Below are 20160 nucleotides of genomic sequence, written 5' to 3' on the forward strand. Positions count from 1 at the left end.
ATATTTCAAGCTTGTTTGTAGCGGAAGCTTCTCGAAGCTCCTCTTCCTGGTTCGTCAAATTTGGACGAACCAGGGTCTGTCCTCTTCCCAGTTCATCCAAATTGGACGAACCGGGAAGAGGAGCTTCGAGAAGCTTCCGCTACAAACAAGCTTGAAATATAGACTTTTTTTTTTTTTCGGGACAATTTTGCATTTCGGGGCTTCAATACAAGACGGAGATTACATACGAGCAGCATGGAGGTATTTGGATGTTTTTTGGTGTGTCTTTTTGTTACGAAGACAGTTGGTATCCATTTGCAACCGTTATATGGACATGCACTGCTACGCCGAGACCCCCTGTAACTCAGAGAAGCCACGGAGGACTCTGAAACTTCTCCCAGCCCTTAGTCCACATGAGGGTGAGTAGATAATGAGTGAAATTTCAATTTTGGGTGAACTATCCCTTTAAGAGAGGCAGGCTTTTATTAGAGAGAGGCCTTTATTTCTAACTCCCTCTGTTTTATATTTGCTCATATCCTAATATGAAGCCTCTTAATTTTCAGTTTTCCTTCCATTTGCTCTGTTGATTTTTACACATCAGGGACCATTATGTAACAACAATCTCATTGTTCATCTTCATCTTCTTCTTTTGGCTGTTGGAACCTGTTCTCCTGGCTGTGCTGTAGGAGTATTTCCACAGCGGTGTGGTACAGCGCTGGTGGGAATCGGGGGTCCAACTGGACCTGCCATCCGGCGGCGCAAGGACGAGGTGCTGGATTTTTTTGTTTTTTGGGTTTTACATGGTCTTGTCTCTGGAAAGTTGCACTCTGTGGTTTTTGTTATTTTGTGTGAACTCAGTCTGATGAGGCACTGTTGTGTTTGTTGTGTATACGTGTACACGTTTGTCTGTATGGAAAAATGCAAAAAAAAAAAAAAAAAAAAAATTAAAAAAATGTAGCTGTAAAATCTGAGGCAAAGCTCATCAATCCACCACAGGTGATTTATCTGTTTGTCATTCCCCTGCCAGATAAAGCCTCCAACACTTCAGTGGTGTGAAAACACACAATCTAAAACATGTGTCTCTGGTTTCAAAGCAACTAATCACTCAACACTAATTAGAGAGAGTTATTGCTGCGATCGCGGAGGGCAAATGGAAAAACAAATCAGTCAGTGGTCACATGTGTCCGACCGCTGGCTTCCACCTCCGTCCCACACAGCTGTTGCTTTGTCTTTGTCCGTGCAACAATGATAATCTGCGTTGAATCAAATTTTGAAAATATTCAGTATTGCCTGCTGATTTTTTTTTTTTAACCAAATGCAACCAGTCCTCCTCCACTTGAATACAACATAGGAATCATCACCTGCCTCTGCCACGCAGACTAGTTCCAGTTACGAATACGAATGCGAATATGAATGACTTTATTAATCCTCAAGGGAAATTCATTACATCCCTGTTTATCCAGAGTGTCAACATTTTTCTGAACTTCACAAACAGAAGCCGATTATGCTCTTCTGGTGGAATAGTATGTTTACGTTTCCATGGTTTCAGTCGCTGTCATACCCACGGTAAACGCATGGATCTATCAACGCTGGCTTTTAAAGGAATAGTTCACCAAAAAATAAAATTCAGTCATTATTGATTGACTCACCCTCATGCTGATGAACACTCCGGAGTAGTTTTTTATTCCTCAAAGTGCATCTGGAGACCCGGGAGGCCGGTTCGTAGTCCAACGAAATCTTTATATGAGAGTCAATAGCGCCCGACACAAAAAGTATACACATAAAACTACACAAAAACCATTTAATATTCCTCCATACTAATCGTCCACTGCAATCCAAGTGTCCTGAAGGGATAAAGTCCAGAGTTTACTCGAAACAACGTCATTTAGGACATTTTTACAGCCTTAACAGTCCTGTATTGAATTTGCCTGCGATGCACGTGGACGTGACCGGACTTGCCTAAATGACATTGTTTCCAGTAAAACTATGGTCTACTTTTTATCCCTTCAGGACACTTGGATTGCAGCGGACGAGCAATGTGGAGGAATTTTACAAGGCTTTTGTGTAGTTTTATGGACGTTTTTGTGTCGGGTGCTATTGACTCTCATATAAAGTTTTCATTGGACTACGAACCGGCCTCCCGGGTCTCCAGATGCACTTTGAGGAATAAAAAACTACTCCAGAGTATTCATCAGTATGATGTCACTAATGACTGAATTTAATTTTTTGGTGAACTATTCCTTTAACTATGGATATCACATAAATGGACAAAAATCTCAGGTGGATACACAGTAGACCTACAGATGTTTTAACAAGTTGTCATGATAGTTCTGTAACAGATACAGCAGAGCTGCTCTGCGACTGAAACAATGGAAAAGTAAATGCACAATTCCATCGGCTTCCGTTTGTGAAGTTGGGAAACATGTGGATTAAACAGAATAGAACAATTTGTTTGATATGTTCTTGACATCTCATGTACTTTTGGCCACCGAAGGCTAATCAGCTCAGTCGTAACTCCTGGGGAACGTTTAAACTAATTTGAGGAAATCCTCTCAAGATGTTCGCAAGGTCATATTTTGTGTTCCCATGACCTTTGACGCCCATAATATAATCAGTTGGTGTGTGAATGTTTGCAGTGTGAAAGTCTGGATGTTGCAGAGCTGAAGACTTGGGATGGTTGGGTCTCCAGTTGCACTGAGGGAAGTTTAGAATCCAGTGCTTTTTCCAGTGGATTTGACTTGATCCAATCTAGAGACTTGACATCAGGATATCCTGCTGATCCTCCCTCAACTTAAAACAGCTGGAGCACACATTTATATGTGTTCACCTTGGAGATGCAGACTCTAAGGTAGTTTTTTTTGTTTTTTTGTTTTTTCATTTAGATCACACATTAATCCACATCTGAAACTGTCAAGAGCTTACCTTGCCAGAGTGAGGCCAATTCCATTATCAGCAAATCTAAAGCGAAAAAACAGAGAATATTATTCCTAAGGCTTCAGAGAACTCACACATACACACACAAAAGTCTGAGGGAGATATAGTTATTGTTGGATAAAGATGAAAACAGGAATTAAACAGGGAAAAGCTTCTCATTTTCATGTCGTCATCAAACCAAAGCAGAGTGGCCTTACACTCTCAATGCTTTTCAGTTACATTCAGTTACACAGCTCAAACGTCCCTCAGACAAACACGTACACTCACTGAGCACTTTATTAGGAACATTACGCTCATACTGGGTAGAAACTCTCAAAGTGTCATGTTGTTGATTCCTGACTGCATCCCATCATCTCTGTCAGCTGCACATTAAAGCTGCCTGTGCTGTTCTACTGTAATATGGTGTGCAAAATGCTATGTACAAACACAAAATGACACTGATACCTCACCTCACTTTACTCACACTGAACCCTCCTAGGGCCACGTTTACACACAGCTGGGTATTTACAAAAACAGATATTTCTCCCTCTACGTTTGCAAAAAATAACATCGTTCAGACCAGATGGTTTTCAAAAAATTCTTCTCTTACAGGAACCTGTGTAAATACACCGTTAAGAGCTACTACGAGCATTAAAAAACCTATAGGTGGCAGTGTAACAGGAAACATAGAGCCATGCTAGCCAATCAGAATCCTGGAAAAAACACAACAACAATGAATGACTAATGCTGCGTTCGAGATAAGTCGGAACTTGGATCTTTCAGACCTCCGAAAAAAAAGTGCAATCAAACACAGAAAAAATCCACCCCGACTTCGCTGAGAATCAGTTGTCTGACATCACACAACAATCTGGCACACCGTCAATGGTAACTCATCAATTGAAATGCATTTAAATGCCAATTAAAATTGTTTTTGTGCCCTTTGTAATGTTTTTATGCCTTAGCCACTTGAAGCACTTTGAGTGCAAAGTTTGTCCCGGGCCTCCATGTTTTCGGTTATTCTGGCGTGGTGCGTCTCAGAACTCTGAGTTTTCAACTGGGGAAGATCTGAATTCCGACTTGTCTTGAACGCAGCATTACTCCCGTTCCTTCCAAGATGCAATGTGATAAAGAACAGAAAAAAAAACGTGACTTTTTTTGGTGACTTGAAGCTCCATTTCATGTAAACAAAAGGCCACAAAATGTGGAAACATAAGTGTTTCTGCTGAGTGTAAACTGGGCCTTAGATTAAAAACACTTTTCAACTGCAGCCACAGATAGACTGTGAAGGCAGCGACCACTGAACACAGGTGCAATGCATTAGGGCGGAGCAGCCAATCACAACAGATGGAAACCAGACGCCGTTTAAAGGCTTGTTTGATGTGAACTACACTAAGTGAAGCTCCTGTACTGTACCTGCAGCACGCGTACAGGTGTTTCTGATAAAGAGCTCTCTGAGTGTATATCTGCTGGGTCTGTTTTGCAGTTACTCACTGGCAGTCATCCAGCCACACGTCCCCTCCTCTGAGCCACGCTCCGTGGTCCTGGTTCTTATAGGCTACAAAGTGGTGGATGAGAGCTGGGACTCTGGGTTTGAAGGGGTCAGCGTCTTGGTGGGGGCCATACCTACACAAACCCACAGCAACACACACAAAGTTTGTATTAGATATTAACTTACATGCTTTAATATCCAAGTGCTGTACTGTATACTGTATGATTGTATGAAATGTCTGTCCCGCCCAGAACAGTCATGTTAACTAGCCCATATTTTGGTTTGTCATGCTGAAAGATTTAAGATTCATATAATTATCAATAAACACAAAATTATGGATGCGGTCGCTTCGTGTGTCAAAACAAGACGAGGAATGAATAAATCATGGGGTTATTGAAATAAAACTGTTGTTCGGGGACAAACTTGGAGGTTTCAGTATGAGGATAGAAAATTCTCTAGTCTCCAGTGTGGTGGTGGTGCGGTGGCAGCAGATACTGCAGCTCCAGCTGTGGCTCGGTAGGATTCCTCACCTCTCCTCACCTCCATCACTGATGGCTTGTTGCTACAGGGCCATTTCCTGCCACTTTGTCAAACTATCATCATATTTTATTCTTCCCTCTTTGCTCTTGTATTTTCTTTTTCTAGTTCTCGTATGTACTGTATATAAAAGGGGGGGGGGGGGGGGGGCAGCTGTGGAATAACATTGTATCTAATTTGTTACTTGTGAAATGCTTGTCTCCAATAAAAAAAACCATCAACATTTTACTGTCTGTCTCTAACACTACAGTTTATTAGTTGATTTTCTCTGATGAAAATCAACTTCAACCTTCTGGACATTCATATGATGAGTAACATAATCATTGGGAGTGTTTCCCCCTTGAACTGCAGCAAACCAATGACTGTCTCCTAAACACAGATACAGACAGATGGAGTTTCATGTCACAAACCTAAGGAACCAATGGGCTCTTTGCACAGCTCCACTACTTCCTGAACTTAATGCTGCTCCTTTATTTCCTGTCTTACATTATTGGACAAACTGATTAATCAGATAAAACCATTGTGACTACTCAGACACACCTGGATTAATCAGTTTGTCCAATAAGGTAAGACAGGAAATAAAGGAGCAGCATTAAGTTCAGGAAGTAGTGGAGCTGTGCAAAGAGCCCATTCTGTCAACTAGTGGAGATGGGGGGCGGGACAATATAGAGCTGAAACCAGGCTGGTACAGAGAGCCAGACAGTCAGCATCCGCTAACGCTGTGTCTGCCGGTGTCAGTTACAAGCTAAGACAACGAAGAAAAGATGCTAACTGAGTTTACTGTTAAAAACTGTGATCTAAAAGATGCTAACCATGCTAACCATTCTGAGGCATCAGCTAGTCTCTGGTTCTGGTCTCAGCAGACTCCTTATCTGAGTCTGGTTCTGACTGAGGCTCAAACATGTAGCTGAGTCTCTCTGATGTTTCCTCCTCTATCCATCTTGATGCTCTCTGCTCTTTCACCTGCAGCAAGCAGATGGGGGGCGTGGCCAAAGACTGATGCAGTAATCTCAATCAGGAAGTCAGAGGTGATGACCTATCATCAGCCACTTTGTTTTTGTTCACAAACCTTCAACAGGACTGATTAGCATCATCCTTGTGTAGTGTTTAGAGTGAATGGGGTTACTCTACTTTTCTACTTTTATCTGAGTTGATTTAAATGCAGATAATCTAAGTTTCATTCAAGAAAGATTTCAAGTCACACTCTCTGCTGTGAGATGATGAGATCTGAGTCTGACCTGGCTCCGATCAGAGACAGGAAGGGTCTCTTGTCCTTGTCGTTAGCCTCGGTGGTCTTCACCCCATTATCAAGGATCATTCCAGCCTGGAAACAGAAGGAAAGAGCATCCATTTGTTATACACACACATACACAAAAAACCCAATAGTAGGAAATAATGTTAATGATTAATTATTATTCATCAATAAATGGAGGCAGCGATTTCAGGACTGGAGGTTTTCATGGCCTGGCTACCATGTTCCAGTAGGAGGATGGATGAAGAACGGATGTGCAAGTTATATATGACAGCTTTTGTTCAGCAAACTAATTACTTTATACATTTTCATTATACATGATCATACACACAGCCATGGAGGTGAGACTGCAGCCTGCTGCTGCTTCAGGAATGTAATATTGTCTGATCTTATATTAGCAACATTAAACTACTACATTATAGCTGCAGATTAATATTTAATTAGTTTTATGTAGTTAGTAAACTCTCTCTCTCACGCTCTCATGTGTCTTCCATCTCCACTTTTCCTTGTTATTTTTCATCACTGTATAAATATATACTGCAAATTCTTGAAATTATCCCCACAGTTGTTCTTGTGTCTTTCCTCTCTCGAATGTTTAAAATATCTGGTTAAGATATGACTCCATCTTTATCATATCTGGTAATTACCTAATCATGCAAATTACAGAAATTACCCAAACATGCAACCATGGCAGGAAGTAGTAGTATTTGGGTGGGTTCAACTTTTAAAAGTAGAAATTAAAATAAAACTGCAGCCTTTGGTACAACAGGAACAAACTATTGGTTGCATAGCATCTATTTATCATTATGACTACAGCATAATAAAATGACAAAAGTCCAGTACCATGCTGCTGATACAGTCCTATTTTGAACAGAATATAAAGGAGTGTGCAGGCTTCACATAGTCCCTGCTCTGAAGCCATTAATTCACTGCTGTTTGCTCCTTGGACACAGGAACAGAATGTAAGTGTTGCTGTGAAAAACGTCAGGCCGGTGGCACAGGACTCACACTTGTCTCATGTGGTTCTTTTCAGACACATGTTGCACAGCCCAGCATCAGGTCTTAATTAGCAGTCATGCACGTGGATGAAACCAGATGCAGCTGCTCTCATTTCTGTCATCAGTCTTAATGAATATCCTGCTAAACCTGTGTGGCCCTCACTTTGTGCGCGGCCGGTTTAATGAAGCTGCCATTTAACCTGTTGACCTGTTGATGTTTGGTTCTGTTGCTGAAATGTCAGCGGGTATTTGTTCTCATCACATAAATGGGAATTTGTTCTATACTGTGAGACAGGGAGCTGAAACTTTAATTAACTGGGCGAGTGTGTGTGATGTACGTTTGTTCAGGCTGAGGTGTTCGCTGAGCGCTGGCTCTGCTGAGAGTAATACTTTTGTGCAGAGTTGTTTTTGAAGCCTTCAAAACAACACAAGAGCAAAACTACAAGGAACAGATTAAACATTGTTTGTCTCTCTGCACCAACATAACACAATGTTTCCATCCCTGGTTACATTAGGAACCTGCAGCACTAACTTACCACTGCTTCCAATGCCACCAGTTAGTGTCATTAACTAACCATGTTGTATGTTCGAGTAGAAGAGATGGTTGGGTCAGAGGGCGCAGATAGACCTAGTCCACACCTGGTTTCTACCTCTGTATCAGGAGAGCCAATCAGTGTTCAGCTCTAAGTTCAAGTGTAAACACACCTCAAGATGCATTCAGGAGCCACCTGAGGTCTGATCACTCAGACCACGTTCAGAGGTGGTCTGGACCATGTGTCCACATTCCTTTAGCACAGTGAATACAGATACAACCACATCGAAGGAGCTCCTACTCCACCGACGTCCTCTGAAGGACCTCCTACTCTACCAACGTCCTCTGAAGGACCTCCTACTCTACCAACGTCCTCTGAAGGACCTCCTACTCTACCAACGTCCTCTGAAGGACCTCCTACTCCACTGACGTCCTCTGAAGGACCTCCTACTCTACCAACGTCCTCTGAAGGACCTCCTACTCCACTGACGTCCTCTGAAGGACCTCCTACTCTACCAATGTCCTCTGAAGGACCTCCTACTCTACCAAGGTCCTCTGAAGGACCTCCTACTCCACTGACGTCCTCTGAAGGACCTCCTACTCCACTGACGTCCTCTGAAGGACCTCCTACACCACTGACGTCCTCTGAAGGACCTCCTACTCCACTGATGTCCTCTGAAGGACCTCCTACTCCACTGACCTCCTCTGAAGGACCTCCTACTCTACCAATGTCCTCTGAAGGATCTTCTACTCCACTGACGTCCTCTGAAGGACCTCCTACTCCACCAACGTCCTCAGAAGGACCTTCTACTCTACCAATGTCCTCTGAAGGACCTCCTACTCCACCAACGTCCTCAGAAGGACCTTCTACTCCACCGATGTCCTCTGAAGGACCTCCTACTCTACCGACGTCCTCTGAAGGACCTCCTACTCCATTGACGTCCTCTGAAGGACCTCCTACTCCACCGATGTCCTCTGAAGGACCTCCTACTCTACCGACGTCCTCTGAAGGACCTCCTACTCTACCAACGTCCTCTGAAGGACCTCCTACTCCACTGACGTCCTCTGAAGGACCTCCTACTCTACCAATGTCCTCTGAAGGACCTCCTACTCTACCAAGGTCCTCTGAAGGACCTCCTACTCCACTGACGTCCTCTGAAGGACCTCCTACACCACTGACGTCCTCTGAAGGACCTCCTACTCCACTGACGTCCTCTGAAGGACCTCCTACTCTACCAATGTCCTCTGAAGGACCTTCTACTCCACTGACGTCCTCTGAAGGACCTCCTACTCCACCGACGTCCTCAGAAGGACCTTCTACTCTACCAATGTCCTCTGAAGGACCTTCTACTCCACTGACGTCCTCTGAAGGACCTTCTACTCCACTGACGTCCTCTGAAGGACCTCCTACTCCACTGACGTCCTCTGAAGGACCTCCTACTCCACCGACGTCATCTGAAGGACCTTCTACTCCACTGACGTCCTCTGAAGGACCTCCTACTCCACCGATGTCCTCTGAAGGACCTCCTACTCTACCGACGTCCTCTGAAGGACCTCCTACTCTACCAATGTCCTCTGAAGGACCTTCTACTCCACTGACGTCCTCTGAAGGACCTCCTACTCCACTGACGTCCTCTGAAGGACCTCCTACTCCACTGACGTCCTCTGAAGGACCTCCTACTCTACCAACGTCCTCTGAAGGACCTCCTACTCCACTGACGTCCTCTGAAGGACCTCCTACTCTACCAATGTCCTCTGAAGGACCTTCTACTCCACTGACGTCCTCTGAAGGACCTCCTACTCCACCGACGTCCTCAGAAGGACCTTCTACTCTACCAATGTCCTCTGAAGGACCTTCTACTCCACTGACGTCCTCTGAAGGACCTCCTACTCCACCGATGTCCTCTGAAGGACCTCCTACTCCACTGACGTCCTCTGAAGGACCTCCTACTCCACTGACGTCCTCTGAAGGACCTCCTACTCCACTGACGTCCTCTGAAGGACCTCCTACTCTACCAACGTCCTCTGAAGGACCTCCTACTCCACTGACGTCCTCTGAAGGACCTCCTACTCTACCAATGTCCTCTGAAGGACCTTCTACTCCACTGACGTCCTCTGAAGGACCTCCTACTCCACCGACGTCCTCAGAAGGACCTTCTACTCTACCAATGTCCTCTGAAGGACCTTCTACTCCACTGACGTCCTCTGAAGGACCTCCTACTCCACCGATGTCCTCTGAAGGACCTCCTACTCCACTGACGTCCTCTGAAGGACCTCCTACTCCACCGATGTCCTCTGAAGGACCTCCTACTCTACCGACGTCCTCTGAAGGACCTCCTACTCCTTTTAAATCTCTAAATGGTCTTGCTCCATCGTACCTCTCTGAGCTTCTGCACCCCTACACACCCAGCCGATCCCTCAGGTCAGCTGACCAGCTGCTCCTGAGAGTTCCCAAAACTAGGCTGAAGCTCAGAGGGGACTGAGTGTTTTCTGTTGCAGCTCCAAAACTGTGGAATGAACTGTCACTGCACATTAGACAGGCCTCCTCACTGTCTAATTTTAAAACTCTTCTTCAAATCCACCTCTTTTCTTTGGCTTTTCACACCACGTAGGTTGTTGATTTTATGTGCATGGATATTTTATCTGGGGTGGACAGTCTATTTATTCATTCTGTTTTATTGTGTTTTCTTTAGCTTTAGTATTTTATCTTTTTATTATGTTTTTATTGTGTTTATTTTACTGCACAGTACTCTGGAAACCTTTGTGTTAATTTAAAATTGTGCTTTATAAAAAAAATGGACTGTATTGGATTGGACCACCTACTCTAATGACGTCCTCTGAAGGACGTCCTACTCTACTGAGGACCTCAGCCACAGCTTCATTTAATGTTTCACTATTCCAAAACTTTATTTCATTATATGTGAATATTACCAAAATTGCTTAATAGAACTAAATAGTGTTTTACAGCCTTTTGAGATGTGGAAGAGAAACCTAACTGATGTTAAGTAAAGGACAAATTTAAGATTCACTCGATGATGCTTTGGCTTTCACAACCGGTGGAGCAGTGAAATAAAAACAGCAATGATGAGAGCCAAACTCAACAACGACACTGTGCTGCTTCTCTGTTTTGTCGACCTGCAGCCCTGACGTGACCTTTTCCCTCCCCAACAACAGCTAAGGGGTGGCAGCCCGACGAGAGTCACGCCGCCATTAGGATGATCTAAATTCAAAGCGAAGAAGGGATGCGAAGGCGGAGGCGGAGACGGGAGAGAAAAGAGATCACTGTTGGGGGCAGAGAAAAGAGGACCAAAACAATAACACTTCCTCTCCACTAACGCCTCATAAATCTCTCTCTGCTTGAGCTTCAGCTTAATGCCGCAGGCGCCTCCGAAACCTCTCCCATGCTCTCCATCTCGTCCCTCTCCTCCGGCTTTCCTCTGTTTTTGTCGCCTGCCCTCGATTTTTGTTTTTCTCACTATTTCACCTATAGCTCTCTTTCTCACAGTTTCACAGGACAGGTCACAGGTGTCAATGTGAAGTCTTGCTCTCTACTCAGCTCTTAGCTGATTTTAATATTAAAGAGAAATGAAAATCAGTGACAGATTCTGAAAACAAAAACAGCAGAACAGTGAGTCATGGTTGTATTAATCTGCTGTATTTGCTGCATTTAAAGTCACAACCTGGTCAAACTGTACTGTAAAATCGAATACATCAATATCCTTATTATTGTCTTTTGATGTGTGTTTCTCTGTGTTATTTTATTGTCTGCACTGAGTAGGAGGGAGTAGCTCCTCGATGATCTTCCAGTGTTGTTTTACTTAGGCAAATGAAATGAGAACAAATTAATATTTTTATCTCCACTATAGAGACCTCATGGGTCTGAGGTTTACAATAGTCTTCAACTGGAAGAAACAAGAATGAATGAGAAGATGAGCATGTTAAAGGGATAGTTCATTTTGGCAAATTGGCCCATTGCCACCGACAATTTAAGGTAATCAAGCTACTCCTAAAACTATAGGGATAGTTTTAGGAGTAGCTTCATTACCTTAAATTGTCGGTGCAAGCTATTTTTAGAAAGGCGGAGCAGAGCCGCAAGCTGCTCAGAGCTACGCTACGGAGGCTAATGGGATTTCTTGGTTTCCCTCATCAAATACACAATCCAACAACTCCAAAACGCTCTGGTGGACAAGTTGTGACAGAGTTGTTTTTGAGGTAAATTCATGCAAAACTGCTGTCGGGTCGGGGAGAGTTTTTTGGCAAGAAAAACAACTAAAACAACTCTGTCCAAAAACCAAGAAATCCCATGAGCCTCCGTAGCGTAGCTCTGAGCAGCTCACGGCTCTGCTCCGCTGTTCTAAAAATAGCTTGCACCGAACCTACACCTAAAACTATAGGGATTATGGCAATGGGCCAATTTGCCAAAATGTTGAAATATCCCTTTAAGTCCAGAGTCAGAGTCTGGTCCATTATGTCACCAAAGGGTCCTTAGGGGTTTAAATATTTGTTGCAAGGGACCCCAGACCATCCACAGTCTTGGGTAGAAGGTCTGGAGGGACACAAATAAGAATTTCGGCCCACATTAACGTGTGTGTGTGTATTGGTATGTTGGTGTCTGTAGTTTGTTTTGTCTGGTTGCTGTGGTCTGGTTTGAAATAAACTAGGGAAAAAAATAAACTAGGGGAAAAAAAGAAATAAATAAACTAGGGGGAAAAAAGTTGAAGGGTTTAATGGTGATAGAGACCTTTAAAGTGGCCTATTATTATTTTTCCAAAGGGAAGCATGTGCAAGGCAAACAGAATCAGACCTAAGACTGAACCTTGAAGCACAACACAATATGGAGTTTTAGATAAGAGGGTAAAGTTACTTGGCAACCAGATTTTGGCTGCAAATTGTAGCTTGGATATCCGCCTTTCATTTTGAGGTAAAGAGGGATGAGTGTTTATTCTTCTGGAGAAGCAGCTGGATTACAGTGTTTGACTTGAACTGGGAAACAACCAGTTGTTTACTATTGTTAGTGCTGCAGGGCTAATAGTGCCAAAAACCTCTTCCAACAGAGATGTTGGCAAAATGGAGTGTTATTGGAGAGAATAGAAGTTTTGATCTGATGTCATTGACTTTCCCAGACTTCACCAAACTATTGCATTCCTCATTTGAGAAAACTGGCACAGCAGGAGATGGAGCAGTAACAATAGTAGCAACAGTCTCACACAACACTTGGGGATCACACTGACTGTTAAACACTACACTGTGTCAGGACCCATTAGCATTGTTAAGAGTTTCTGTTTTGGCTTTTCTATTGTTTATTTCCTGTTTTATTTTGTCAGTCATCTGCGTCATTCCCCTCTTCCTGTCAGGTTTCCCGCCACGTTTCACCTGTGTCTCATTAGGTGTGTTTCCATTATCCCTAGAAATGCATAAAACCAAAATATCGCAATAAAAAACTGTAATGGAAACGCCTGCATTACTAAAACATTTTTACACTCTCATGAGGTTTTTTTTCCAGATGTATGGATATAAAAGTGTTATGGAAACACTTATTTGGTTCGAGAACATCACACAGCTGATTGAACGTGTCCCGGGTCATCCTGAAGTTTTCTATGCAGTTGGTCTGTGAAATCCTCATTCCCAATCCTCTCCCAGAAATCCCTTATTCATGGCCACTGCCACACATACAGTAAAGACTAACTAGACTTTGCAAGAGTTACGGCTCATTCTCAAAACACCTTTCAATGGAAACATCTGCAAATAGTCAGGGAGCCACAGGCTCAAAAGCTCAAGGAAATGGGTTGAACCTGACATCGTCCGTTATACTTTTTATTTGTGTTTTTTCTGTTTACTTTGACACTAAGGAACAATAATTGAGGGGTCTGCTCTGCCGGAAATATCGCGAAAAAATATTGTGGCCATTTCACTGTATGCACCCTTTATTTTTCGACAGGAAATTGTAAAAAATGTTTTTTTTCTTCAAATCCTCAGTAGCCTGGGTAGGCTGTCAATGAATGCATTTCAGATACACAGAACACATGTGGTGACAACATCCACTGAAAAAATAACTCTTAAAACACATTTCTACATGATTTTGTATCAATTTTATGGAAAAAAATTAGGCGTTTTCTCACTTTTTCCCAATATTTTCATCTTTACTTCATTGGCAATCAACTATGGGTCCAGGTTATGACATCAGTCAATGTGTCATCATTTTCAGCAAACAGTATACTCATTCCAGTGAAAAAATTATAAAAATCCAACCAAAATCATTGGTTCTATGATAATTTCACTACTAGCTGGCGATCAACAGGCTCAGAGCCTCAATAGAATTTTAGGCTAGGCCTACTCTCGAAATTCCAAAAGACATACTGGATGTTTAGCATCATGGTACACTCACAAACACGAGCTTAGTATTTGAATGAGTTTGAAACAACCAACAGTTACCAGTGTTTCTAGTTTAGCTGTTAGTTGAAATTCAACTCCCGTGGGAAACCCCCTAAAAAAGTAGTTGTGGTACCTGTAACCAGACTTTCAAAAATTCCGACATTTTTAATTTGGCCTTAAGTAACTTGTGAGGGGTAAAACTAGGGTTTTTTCACGATTCTGAGTTGATTGCAAGCATTAGCTTTTCATCCAAAACACTCCTTGGTGTAAAAAAAAAAACAGCCACACCCACTTTTCCTGTTCATAGGAAAGGAACAACCCCCTCCCCCCACCAATAGAATGTATTAGAAGTTATTCCTTAGCATGGCACAGGTTGTCTTTAATGTCACATATCACTACTAAATACTCAATATAATATAACTTATATTCTACCCTTTTTTCTTTGTAGGACATTATACAGACCCTCCAGGATTTTGCAATGTCGCAAAATTTATTAAAAAATTACAATAGGCTAAATGTAATTTATTACATGGATCGGGAGCAAGTGAACGAAAGAGAAAAGACACTGGACATGCACCGGATTTCACATACTATACCAGCAAAATCTGAAACAAGTTTGCTAGAAATGAAGAGAGGACACAAAAAACACATAGTGCTGTCAGGTACCAGCTTTTGTTGTGGGTATACATCTTTGCATCAACTAATAGAGTGCTAAATATTTTGTAATCTAAGTAATATTATTAACCTTACTTTAATGTTATGAGTTAAAAACTCATAACATGTGTGCTGATGTATGTTGAGCACTGTACAGATATCTCCAGGACCCTCAACCTCAACCCTCAAGCTTGTGTTTGTCCTGTTTGTCGCCTCCTTCTACGATTTTCCACAAGTTGCCACACAAGTTTACCCGAGCAAGGAAAACAAATTTGATTGGTCGTTATTGAGCGGGCGGGATATTCAATGTTTGGGGCGAGACCGAGCTCGGTGTGTGTGTGTTGTCTCAGACGTTTGATTGACGGATAATGGATCCAATATCAGTGGCTGATGAATCGTGAGCAGCGTGACGCATAACCCGTGTGTCTGCATTATCCAATGCGGAAAAAAACTACCACACTTTCATCCCAGATTTTCTCGAAAATAGAATTTTGCACAAAGTTTGGGCTACATCGTCTGATAGATGAGTTATTACACTAATGTTAAGACCCACAGTGGGCTCAAATTAATTTTTCTTTTCTGTACAGCTTTAAGGGCTATTTTGTGACTTAGAAATGGGACACCCCTTAAATGCCGATACCCCTAAAATAAGAAAATAAATGTTATGTAACAATGAGGTAAATACTCCATAAAATGGCCCTAGACTTAGATAATACAATGGTTTTCGTAATATTCATATCTCTATTAACAAAGAAAATACTGCATTCTGGATAGCCCTTGCTATCCAGAATGCAGTATTTTCATTATTGCATCAGGACAGCACTAGCACTAGCAGGGGCACACATTTTTGAGATTGAGGGTTAAGATTGAGGGTTAAAAAAGAGAGGAATTGGAATTCACCCAAAATTTGTCCAGTCCCATTGGTGTGAGTAAGGGAGGATCAGAAAGTGGAATAGATTTAGTGATGAGGAAAGTCACTGTCAGCTACACATCTGTCAGCAGGTCAGCTCCATGCAGGCACTACACAAACTTTATTTTGTAATGTAAACAGTGACATGCCAGGTAGAACAACTGTAAAACACCTGGGGCTGACAATCCAGTAAAGAGCAACATTGACTCCTGACATATGAGCAGCACACATGTCCAGAACAGGAATATGATTTTGAACAGCTAGCATACAATCTTCTCAATAAAAATAAAATATGAATATAATGAATGAAAATAATATTAAGAACGTTCTTTCATTAATGATGCCTTCAAGCAAAATGAGAATATCAGATATGATAAAGCTGGTGAAACCTTATTGTGATTCCAGAAAAAGATATTATTATTAAAATAAGGTGATGTTAAAATGGTGTTAAAAATAAACAACAATAACACAGATGCACCATGCCGTGTCACAGCCTCTCACCGCGGAACGTGATGGTCTCTGGGCCACAGCAGGTCGGGAACACCGGTCCCACCGGTGGTCGCGGTCCTTCTGTGGTATACGGGTCGGTGGTGCCGGCCTGCTTTGGCCGAGAGACCATCACATTTTACCGCGGGAGGACACGGTGTTGCACGAGATGAAGGCTGAGAGCTTCCTGTTTCGGCTCCGAGCTGCTGGAGCAGTGGCGTGCACAGACTTTTTGAAGGGCAGGGGCAAAAAGGAAAAAAAAGGGCACATAATAGCGCGTCCTCACCACTGAAGAAGGCACTTTAGCACACGTTTTGGCTGCCATGAGGGCACTTTAGCACACGTTTTGGCTCCTAGAGGGCACTTAAACACACGTTTTGGCTCCTAGAGGGCACTTTAGCACACGTTTTGCCCCCCATGAGGGCACTTTAGCACACGTTTTGCCCCCCATGAGGGCACTTTAGCACACGTTTTGCCCCCCATGAGGGCACTTTAGCACACGTTTTGCCCACCATGAGGGCACTTTAGCACACGTTTTGGCTCCCAAGAGGGCACTTTAGCACACGTTTTGGCTCCTAGTGGGCACTTTAGCACATGTTTTGGCTCCTAGAGGGCACTTAAGTGTACGTTTTTGGCTCCCAAGAGGGCACTTTAGCACACGTTTTGGCTCCTAGTGGGCATTTTAGCACATGTTTTGGCTGCCATAAGGGCACTTTAGCACGCGTTTTGGCTCCTAGAGGGTACTTGAGCACACGTTTTGGCTGCCATGAGGGCACTTAAGCACGCGTTTTGGCTCCTAGAGGGCACTTAAGTGTGCATTTTTGGCCCCCATGAGGGCACTTTAGCACACGTTTTGCCCACCATGAGGGCACTTTAGCACACGTTTTGGCTCCCAAGAGGGCACTTTAGCACACGTTTTGGCTCCTAGAGGGCACGTAAAATTAGGTTTTTGGCACACAACACATGGGAACGAAAAACGTAAAACTACGTGGTTGGCACTCAGTGAGTTAAATGTTTGGAAGGAACCTGTACCAATGAGCTGTACTGGAAGCAAATTCCACCAGCCTGGCTGTGTGGTCATTAAAAAGAATCAATCAATCAACTGCACACATCCTCTCTAAGACCATGCATAGGCCTTAGCCATAGCTAGATAGCTATTGGGGCTGTCAGCGAGCATTTAAGAAAATGAAATGATCATCAGATGCAGTTTGGGGTGTGTAACACATACATAGAGTTGGCTAATGAGCCATGATATTTACTGTTAGCCAACTAACAATTAAGCTAAGTTGACAATAGGTTTCTTATGCATGTTATCAATGTAGTGGCATGAAAAACGTCAAGTTCTTCAAAAAAGATATAGATAATATTAATGTATCAGACGTAAAAAGTTGTATATTGTCAACCAACTAACTACCACTAAGCAACATTTAGGCCCATTTACCATGGCAAATAATAAAAAAAGAAACCAATAAAGCAACTTTTTAATTTACATGTATACCCAGCAGTGAGAAGGGTGTGTGTGTGTGTGTGCATTTCAGCTTTTACTGGTATGTTAAATCTGGTGTGCACCCAGTGTTTTTTTTCTCTCTCACACTCCCAATCCGCATAATAGCTTAATATATGAAAACAATAATTAAAAATGATTATTAACGCGCTCCTTTCCAAAGTTTTAGTCAAGTGTACCGGCAATTTAGACCATTTTTGACTTTTTATGTAGAGCCATAGTGTATTCTATATTATTGCCACCAACACATACTGTGGCTCAATTGAAAGGTTTAACTTAATGCTTCAAGTGGCCACAAACCGTTTGTTTCTACGTGCCTCCGTTCCTGAGAAAAGTCAAGCTAAACATGGCTGGGTTTCACCAAAATCCCTCCTTTTTTTCTAGAAAAGGAGATAGAGCGTCTTTTATGAAAGGTGCGCTGTTTGTGTCTGTCGCTCTTCTGACACTCGCATTTCTGGATCAAAGGGCTCGTATAAGATAAATATATACAACAATTGTTGTTCTATTCACAAAACCACCATCGGGGGCGGGGGGGGCGCCACTAAACAACAATAACACAGACGCACCGTGCCGTGTCACAGCTTCTCCCCGCGGAACGTGAGGGTCAGTCGGCCACCGCGGCTCGGGAAGACCGGTCCCGCCGGTGGTCGCGGTCCTTCTGTGGTTCGGGTCGGTGACGGCGGTCTGCTTTGGCCCAGAGACCATCAGATTTTACCGCGGGGGGACTTTGGGGAGGACACGGTGTTGCTCGAGGTGAAGACCGGGCGGACTGTCGGCTGAGAGCTTCCTGTTTCAGCTCCCAGCTGCTGCAGCAGCGCGGGTGAGAGCGGAGCAGCTGCAGAGCAGCTGCGCTGCATCTGCATGCAGAACTCGTTTGCAGAAGCTGAGTTATGATAAAAACTTCCAGATCATGAGCTGTCATGTGACTTTGATCGTCATCTATTTCAGTTCTCCTCGTCGTAGAGTCCCCAAATTTACATATAATGTGTATTAAAGTGTCTATTTTCATAATTTAAAAAAAAAGCAAAAAACGTAAAATTACGTTTTTGGCACTCAACGCATGGGAACGAAAAACGAGAAATTACGTGGTTGGCACTCAATGAGTTAATTAAAAAAAAAAAATCACATAGCTATTGACAACATCACATCATTAATTCCTGTGACCATAACTAGCCACAGTAGTCTATGATAGCAAATTTACAGAGAGGTTGTGGTGATAAATTGCGTGGCGGATGAGAATACATGAGGACTGGTTGAATTTGCGTTAATAGTTGCAATTAAAACATTGTAAACTCCTGGAGGGTCCTACCAAGAAAAAGGGGTAGAATGTAAGTTATATTATATTGAGTATTTAGTAGTGATATGTGACATTAAAGACAACCTGTGCCATGCTAAGGAATAACTTCTAATACATTCTATTGGTGGGGGGAGGGGGTTGTTCCTTTCCGATGAACAGGAAAAGTGGGTGTGGCTGTTTTTTTTTTTACACCAAGGAGTGTTTTGGATGAAAAGCTAATGCTTGCAATCAACTCAGAATCGTGAAAAACCCCTAGTTTGACCCCTCACAAGTTACTTAAGGCCAAATTAAAAATTTCGGAATTTTTGAAAGTCTGGTTACAGGTACCCCAACTACCTTTTTAGGGGGTTTCCCACGGGAGTTGAATTTCAACTAACAGCTAAACTAGAAACACTGGTAACTGTTGGTTGTTTCAAACTCATTCAAATACTAAGCTCGTGTTTGTGAGTGTACCATGATGCTAAACATCCAGTATGTCTTTTGGAATTTCGAGAGTAGGCCTAGCCTAAAATTCTATTGAGGCTCTGAGCCTGTTGATCGCCAGCTAGTAGTGAAATTATCATAGAACCAATGATTTTGGTTGGATTTTTATAATTTTTTCACTGGAATGAGTATACTGTTTGCTGAAAATGATGACACATTGACTGATGTCATAACCTGGACCCATAGTTGATTGCCAATGAAGTAAAGATGAAAATATTGGGAAAAAGTGAGAAAACGCCTAATTTTTTTTCCATAAAATTGATACAAAATCATGTAGAAATGTGTTTTAAGAGTTATTTTTTCAGTGGATGTTGTCACCACATGTGTTCTGTGTATCTGAAATGCATTCATTGACAGCCTACCCAGGCTACTGAGGATTTGAAGAAAAAAAACATTTTTTACAATTTCCTGTCGAAAAATAAAGGGTGCATACAGTGAAATGGCCACAATTTTTTTTCGCGATATTTCCGGCAGAGCAGACCCCTCAATTATTGTTCCTTAGTGTCAAAGTTAACAGAAAAAACACAAATAAAAAGTATAACGGACGATGTCAGGTTCAACCCATTTTTGAGCCTGTGGCTCCCCGACTAAAAAAGCAATTTTTTTTTCTTTCGAAATTTCAGAAATATCACTTTTATTTTGAAAAAACCTGTAATGGAAACTCAGCTATTATCCCCAACCCCTTGTGTGTTAAAGGTGTGTTCTCCTTCCCTTCTGTGCCAGATCGTCTGTCTGATTCCCTAGTGAGCGTTCC

At 42.6% G+C, this 20160-nt stretch overlaps 1 protein-coding gene across 1 annotated transcript in view; it reads right to left on the reverse strand.

Moving 5' to 3' along the window:
• Nucleotides 1-20160, reverse strand: part of cemip (cell migration inducing hyaluronidase 1) — a 147454-nt gene that overhangs the window by 23855 nt on the left and 103439 nt on the right. Inside the window, exons 16-18 of the mRNA XM_083995386.1 lie at nt 6157-6242; nt 4384-4515; nt 2902-2937 (exon numbers count right to left, since the gene is read on the reverse strand). Of these exons, the coding sequence (XP_083851512.1) occupies nt 2902-2937; nt 4384-4515; nt 6157-6242 (254 nt within the window). The remainder of the gene's footprint in view (nt 1-2901; nt 2938-4383; nt 4516-6156; nt 6243-20160) is intronic.

The sequence above is a fragment of the Trachurus trachurus genome (genome assembly GCF_905171665.1).
Source record: "Trachurus trachurus genome assembly, chromosome: 3".
Lineage (NCBI taxonomy): Eukaryota > Metazoa > Chordata > Actinopteri > Carangiformes > Carangidae > Trachurus > Trachurus trachurus.